This window comes from Glossina fuscipes, unplaced genomic scaffold (assembly GCF_014805625.2).
Source record: "Glossina fuscipes isolate IAEA_lab_2018 unplaced genomic scaffold, Yale_Gfus_2 108766, whole genome shotgun sequence".
Lineage (NCBI taxonomy): Eukaryota > Metazoa > Arthropoda > Insecta > Diptera > Glossinidae > Glossina > Glossina fuscipes.
Window position 1 is genome coordinate 1 of NW_024005705.1, and position 6,755 is coordinate 6,755.

Sequence of the window (6,755 nt, forward strand, 5' to 3'; positions counted from 1 at the left end):
ATTTGTGCTGCGAATTCTAAATCAAGTGCGACAAAAGCACTGCTAATATTAAAAAATGAAATTATCAAGCCACTTTTAATTTATTAATTATCGCGTGTGTACAGAAACGTAAAAAACGAAAATGTCTATTAAAAATATGGAATTTTTTGAAGACTGCATCATTGTATTCGTGTCCCAGGTGAGTTTTTCAGTATAAATGAAAGCCGGTCTAATTATTGTGTATTGTTTAGCTTCTCTTCTTTGCTGGTGGATGGTGGTTTTTTGTTAAGCAATTATTTAAAAATTATGAAATTCGCCACATATCTGTGCAACTTATATTCTCTGTGACATTTGCTTTATCCATAACCATGTTTGAACTAATCATTTTCGAAATTCTCGGTGTTTTGGAAAGCAGTTCACGTTACTTTCATTGGCGTTTAGGGTTAACACTTCTCCTGTTAATGGTGATTGCAGTTATTCCATTGTATATATTTTATTCAATTGTTCATAGTATAACCTTCGGTAAGTGGTCCTTAGTTTCAGAAAATTGTACTTTTTTCATATCCTTTTCTTTTCATACAGTATCCGAAAAATGGGTACGGATCATAACTATGAGTTGTTGGCTTGCTTTTCTTTATGGTCTATGGCGAATAGGCGATCCATTTCCTTTGCTTAGCGTTTCACATGGTATATTCACTATAGAGCAGGGCGTCTCACGTATTGGAGTTATTGGTGTTACCGTAATGGCCGTATTATCAGGTTTTGGAGCTGTCAATTGCCCTTATCAAAGTATGACATATTTTATAAGGTAAGCCTATAAAGGGCATAAGTTTAGACGTTCGTTAATACTAATGTAGAAATTTACAGGCCAGTCTCTCAAATTGATATAATAACTTTGGAAAGACGTTTGCTACTAACGGTAGATATGCTTACCAATAAAAAGAAACGTATGGCTTTGGAAAAACATAGACGAAACAAAACCCATCAAACCAAGACAGGATTATGGAACATATTGAGTTCCGCGGTAAATCGGGTAGATGTAGGAGGTGAAAGTAAGTAAGTTTAGCTTATAAGGAAGCAAGACAAAAGCCCTGTATCTTTATAAATTGCAGATATTAGTCAACTAAGGATGGAAATTGACGGTTTGGAGGAGTTGTTACGCCATATATTTTTGGAAGTTAATTATCTGAAAAATATGCAAGAACGTCAGAAATGGTCAAAAACTTTACAGGGTCGATATTTTAACGTTATAGGACACTTTTTCAGTGTTTACTGCTTGTGGAAAATACTGATAGTAAGTATATCATATTTGTGTAGTTAAAAAAAGTAATATAATACGTACATATATATATATATGTGCGCAATCCTATCCGATAGTGTACAGCAAATATTATATTCGATCGGGTGGGCAAGAAAGATCCCGTTACTCGAGGTTTTGAAATTGCCGTGCATTGGTGCGGTTTCGATATAGATTTAGCATTCTGGAATCAACATATATCGTTTCTCTTGGTAGGCTGTATTGTCGTAACTTCTATAAGGGGATTGTTGCTAACCTTAACCAAGGTAGACAAATCTCATAATATTAATCTTTTCAGAAATATTAATCTTTTTTTTCTATGGTCGCATTTTTTCAGTTCTTTTATCGCATTTCTTCTAGTAAATCGTCAAACATTATAGTTTTAATTCTTGCACAAATTATGGGCATGTATTTCTGCTCTTCGGTGTTATTGATGCGTATGAATATGCCTGCCGAGTATCGTGTTATCATCACACAAGTGTTAGGTAATTTACACTTTAATTTCTATCACCGTTGGTTTGATGTGATATTTCTTGTTAGCGCTCTGTCCACTATTATTGTATTATATTTGTCACAGAAGCCAACAAACTATGGTCACTCGTCATTACAATAAAACTGCTCCTATTACAAATTAACACAATATTTTTATTCTTAAGAATTTCTTTGAAGAAAAAATTTGTAAAAATTTTCTCACTGATAAAACTTCTTGCACTTTTTCCAAGAAAAAAAAAAAAAAATCTCTTTTTCTATATTTAATTTGCAGTGTAAAGTATAAAAACCAATTTTTTTTAATATGTCTGCATAAATAATTTTTAATTACTTCTTCTTTATATAAATGCTTTTGAAAATAAGGAAACTAAACTTATATTTATTATCTTAAGGCGAATATTTATATATCAAGTTTTTAGACATTTTATCCTTTTTCTTGATTTTTGCAATTGTTAATTTTCCTCCGCTTGAAAAATACATGTACTTGATTAGGGTCTTTGATCTTGTATCTTAACAAATCGTATATCAAGAATTAGCTGAAAGTTGAAAATTTCGCTTATAATTGAAAAAAGTTTCCATTGAAATTTGCATTATTTTTTTTCGGGGCAAGTTTGACGTAATCGTGAACTCCGTATTTGAATAAACCTTGTTTTCTTATTATCTGAACATCAACGATGGCATGCAAGTCTATATGAATGTCGCCTGCACGAAAATAACTTGGTAAACGAAACTGTATGTCAGAAGTTATATCCAAAACTTGATTGCGAATATTTTCATGTCCAGACCCATTTTACGCTCTATCTGATTCTTACTAGTGAGTACCAAAGTTGATCAGAATAACAGAACATGCAGGCGACGACGGTCAGTATTGAACGACTCATGAAATCAAAAAAAAAAAATCCCACGAAAGCCTGGGATGACAAAGAAGTTTGATTCATCGATGGTAAATTTTAAGTCTATTTAGTCATGTCACCTTGTCCGGTTAATCTTGCTGCTATTATTATACGCTTGCGCGTATTTTGATCTTTTTTCATTTGAAAAAGACATTTACTGACGATTAAGATTCGTGGATAGACAAAAATAAACACTAAGGCAGTTAGTCAGTTAATGCTCACGGCTCTTTCCTACTCGACTACTCATGCGGATATGGAGCAGTTTGAAAAGCGAGAATGGGAGATCGAATTTTTCATTTTTAATCGTGACAGCGAACATGTAGCTTTGAGTTTTCAAGACGCAAGTGGAAATAGAAATGAGCTTCAGACCACATATAAATAATCAAAAATAATGGTTAGATACCATAATTAAAAAGTGTTTTCCTTTCGAACATTCCAAACTAAACGTTGTCCGATGATGTGTAAAATATTTTTTCATTTCGCTCGGATAACACATTGAGGGGTAAATTAATAGAATTGTATGTGGACTTATATCTCTAGAGTTTTTCTATTTTTATACCCTATACCACTTGTGGTGCAAACGTAAGTTTGTGCGAATGTATACAACACCTAGGAGGACTTCAGATAGATGCGCCTCTTATATCGATCGATTCGGAGCGGGCGTTTTTGTCCTTATGAAGACATTTTGGGTATTGCAACAGCCAATGGTTTTCAGTCGCTATTAGTACCAGGTTCAGGTGAACCTAACTATGACGCGTTAGAAGATAATCCTTATGAAACAAAGAAGCAAAGACGTGAACGTGAAGTACATGCCCTACTCGAAAAAATACCAGCAGAGCTGATCACTTTGGATCCTAATGATATTACCACTGTTGACGTACCCTCACTTCAAGAGAAAGTGGACGCGAAAAAAGCTCTATTCTTTCTTAAACCACCCCAGGTGACAATAAACCCACGGCGTAAAATGAGGGGTCGTGGCGGAAGTGTTAAAGCGGCCCGTAATAAACAAATTGTTAAGGACATAAAGAGAAAGGTAAAACGCGCACATGCAAAAGACCCGACTTTCGAATAATTTCTAAATCAAACATTTTTACAGGAATTCATTGCAAACATCCGGCAAACCAAAAAATCCATAATTGCAACGCATAAGCAAGAGGAGGTCGGTGAAGACTTTTTACCTTTGGAAACACCTACTAGTGTTCTGGATCGTTTCAAGCCGAAGAAAATGAAAAAATAAAAAAAAACTATTTTACTTTTGTTTATATACTTCTATTAAAGTTCAATGTCAGTACATAGTGGCAATAATCATTTAGTCTTTCATCGGTTATACACTCATTCAGATTACTCGTTATTTCTCTTAAATCCTCTTCCCTTACACTTTGAGGATTCTGCCAATAGAACAAGTTAATGATATGCTTTTTACCCTCAACCACATCTAAGGCCCCGTTCACTTTTATTCTTTCCAAATTTCTCACCACATCGCTGAAAAGTTGTCGTAAGGTGCTTAAGAAGACTTCGTTCTGTTGCTTACCCAATTGGATCATAGATAATAATATCGATTCGCTAATCGATGATTTTAAAAGTAAATGAGGTAAAAATTCCAGAAATTCTTTCAATTCCTGGCAGTTATAAGCCTTATAAAGGCAAGAATCTTGGATAATTTCGCACAACAATAGTAGAAGTGTAGATGAGGAAATTGAATCGCCAAACTTATGACTCAGAAAAGATTGAACGGAGCTTTTCAGCAGAAGAAGAGTGCCCTTACGATGAGTCTGAAGCATTTGCAAGCCATTCATGAAGAGTAAACTCCTTAAAGCTTTTAAAAGGATAGATAAATAATCATGCTCCCGTTTCGGATCCATTGAGTCGATGACACCTTTTAAATATTTTAAAATGCATGAAAACTTTTCTGCTTGTATTTGCAGATTCCCAGCAAAAAAACGACACATTATATAACTGACGCAAATATTTTGATTGTAACAGTACGATGTTAACGGGGAAAGATTCGATTTTCGCGATCTCTTTTTGTTTACTGAATTTTCTGGGCCGTTCACTGAAAATTTTAGAAAGGTTTGATTAGATCTGTAAGAATTCTCATTTTCATATTGAAATAATACATTTACCCTCTTTGTCCCCGTCCATTAATTCGTAGGGAAAGCCAGTTTGCACAAAATTTAAAGCAAATATTTCTTTGTACTGATCCTGAAACCATAAACTCAATGCGTGATTATTAGTTTGTTCTTCATGAATATCAATTAGGAACCACAGATCTGCTATAATTTCTGAAACGATTTTTAAAGCTTGAGCGGCATCCGAATTTATTGAACGTTCTGTTCCTTCTCCTGAAGTGTGTTGCGGTCGCACTTCTAACCATGATTCCAACAACAAAGGCATTAAATGATCCACATATGATTTCAGTTGATTACATTCCTCGTGTATCAATAGATTGCCAGGCATGGCGTTTTCACCTATCGTTCTTTGAAATATGTTTGATAGATCGCATGGAAGATCATTCTGAGATGACCGTTTCACTCCGTAGTACTGTGGTACGTTTGCATTAAATATTAATGGATTCTTTTGCTTTCCTCCGCTTATTGTAAAAGGACCGCGACTATCTTTTTCTTCTTTCCTTTGGCTTACTAAATTGCTTAGCATTTGTTGCAAACGCAACAACACTTTGGAACGCCACTTAACATTCGTTTGCCTTTTTCCTATATTGACTGTTAGCATTCGACCGGCTTTACCACCATCCGCTCTTACCCGTGATATCATCTCCAGAAAATTTTGAAAAATCTTATGGCTATGTTTAGCAACCAATGATGGCACATGATCCAGCAAAACATCCAACATTAACAATGAATCCTCTTGTATATAAGGTTGTATATGGGTCATAGCACAGCGCAGGTACGAAGAAATTATATGAAAAAATGGCCCAATTGAGACTTCTTTCAGTGATTCTAACAGAATGCTCAATGTTTTAAAAGATTCTCTTCTAATATCGCGTTCCGCATCCAAGCACATGGAAACCACACTCTGGATTATTTCGTTTAGACAACCCAAGATGTCTAAGCTATTGTTGACAATTGCTTCTCTTAATTTACGCAGCGATTCTAAGCGAAAATTTGATCCGTGATGTTTGAGGCGATTTAAGGTTTCCTTTATATTGATTTGCCTTTGACCGTCAACATATTTTAAATCTTTTAATTGTTCCTTGATAGTTATTTTACGTATTTTAAACTCAGTCTTTGTAACATTTAAACCCTTAGGCAATTTAGCGCCTTTCAATTTAACTTTGGCTTTTTCGGCTCGTTGTTTCTTTTTATACGAGCCTCCCATTTGGATGCAATTTTAAGAAAGCTTCGTAAGAAAATTCAAATTGCACGTTTACTTTACAATTAAAGCAACAACAAATTCACTTAGGTCTTACAGAGTGAAGTAAAAGAAAAAGAAAACAAAAAACTAGAGTTTCCGTTATTCATTCGTGTTCGAAATTAGGTATTTTGGTACAATTTTTAAAGGCTTACACTGCACTCGCTTCCAAAAACGGAATGCTTAGCATAAAATGCAAAAAAAAAGTAATAATGATGATGAAGGTGCTATCGGTATATATAAATAATGGTTTCAATATAGATAGACTTGTAAACCAACACATTTGATGAGTAGGGACGAAATCGAACGATATGTTTCGATAGAGATATGCATACTAGCTTATCAAACGCCGAAGCGGCATGAACTGTGACTTCAGTGTCATCTTTTTTTTTTTTTTTTTAATTTGCTTTTGCTTAAATTAAAAAAAAGGCAGAAAAACAAAACAACGGCAGTTTATTTCAAGTGTAAAAGTTATTCGCCCTTTCGTCAAATTTTATTGTATCTATCGTTCGTAAAACGTTCATAACGCCTAAAGCGAAGCTTTTTACGCGAAGATATTGAGAACGCGCCGTGACGGTGAAACGCGATGATATGCGAGCAATCGAAAGTAAATTGGGAACGCCTGTATCGTCAAAAGTTGCAAAAAAATTGAGCCTTATAAACTATACGATATAGGGTTGCATTTGTGCTGCGAATTCTAAATCAAGTGCGACAAAAGCACTGCTAAT

At 34.6% G+C, this 6,755-nt stretch overlaps 3 protein-coding genes across 5 annotated transcripts; 2 read left to right on the forward strand and 1 right to left on the reverse strand.

The window, feature by feature from the left end:
• Window positions 1-18: 18 nt before the first annotated feature.
• Window positions 19-1,989, forward strand: LOC119644306 (Golgi pH regulator-like). 3 transcript variants are annotated; one of them, XM_038043853.1, is made up of 8 exons: window positions 19-178; window positions 231-501; window positions 562-787; window positions 847-1,031; window positions 1,092-1,273; window positions 1,357-1,542; window positions 1,614-1,761; window positions 1,817-1,989. In XM_038043853.1, exons 1-8 carry the CDS (start codon window positions 122-124, stop codon window positions 1,909-1,911), a joined length of 1,350 nt encoding a protein of 449 aa, XP_037899781.1. In that variant the 5' UTR covers window positions 19-121; the 3' UTR covers window positions 1,912-1,989. The 3 variants fall into 3 exon arrangements, with proteins under 3 accessions (XP_037899781.1, XP_037899780.1, XP_037899778.1); XM_038043852.1 differs by having other exon boundaries at window positions 847-1,035; window positions 1,099-1,273; window positions 1,614-1,981; XM_038043850.1 differs by having other exon boundaries at window positions 1,614-1,979.
• Window positions 1,990-2,394: 405 nt separating this feature from the next.
• On the forward strand, window positions 2,395-3,915 carry LOC119644308 (WD repeat-containing protein 46-like). Its single transcript, XM_038043855.1, has 2 exons — window positions 2,395-3,691; window positions 3,755-3,915. The coding sequence occupies exons 1-2, from the start codon at window positions 3,287-3,289 to the stop codon at window positions 3,893-3,895; spliced, it is 546 nt and encodes a 181-aa protein (XP_037899783.1). The 5' UTR covers window positions 2,395-3,286; the 3' UTR covers window positions 3,896-3,915.
• Window positions 3,906-6,698, reverse strand: LOC119644307 (testis-expressed protein 10-like). Its single transcript, XM_038043854.1, has 2 exons — window positions 4,782-6,698; window positions 3,906-4,711 (listed from the first exon to the last, which is right to left on the reverse strand). The coding sequence occupies exons 1-2, from the start codon at window positions 5,992-5,994 to the stop codon at window positions 3,918-3,920; spliced, it is 2,007 nt and encodes a 668-aa protein (XP_037899782.1). The 5' UTR covers window positions 5,995-6,698; the 3' UTR covers window positions 3,906-3,917.
• Window positions 6,699-6,755: the final 57 nt, after the last annotated feature.

Bases quoted from the DNA above. Each gene is read 5' to 3' on its own strand.
- LOC119644306 (XM_038043850.1), top strand. From the start codon at position 122: ATGTCTATTAAAAATATGGAATTTTTTGAAGACTGCATCATTGTATTC. The intron at 179-230 runs GTGAGTTTTTCA...TGTATTGTTTAG, and splicing joins TCATTGTATTCGTGTCCCAG to CTTCTCTTCTTTGCTGGTGG. The intron at 1,032-1,091 runs GTAAGTAAGTTT...TATAAATTGCAG, and splicing joins GGTAGATGTAGGAGGTGAAA to ATATTAGTCAACTAAGGATG.
- LOC119644308 (XM_038043855.1), top strand. From the start codon at position 3,287: ATGCGCCTCTTATATCGATCGATTCGGAGCGGGCGTTTTTGTCCTTAT. The intron at 3,692-3,754 runs GTAAAACGCGCA...ACATTTTTACAG, and splicing joins TTAAGGACATAAAGAGAAAG to GAATTCATTGCAAACATCCG.
- LOC119644307 (XM_038043854.1), bottom strand. From the start codon at position 5,994: ATGGGAGGCTCGTATAAAAAGAAACAACGAGCCGAAAAAGCCAAAGTT. The intron at 4,712-4,781 runs GTAAATGTATTA...TAAAATTTTCAG, and splicing joins AATGGACGGGGACAAAGAGG to TGAACGGCCCAGAAAATTCA.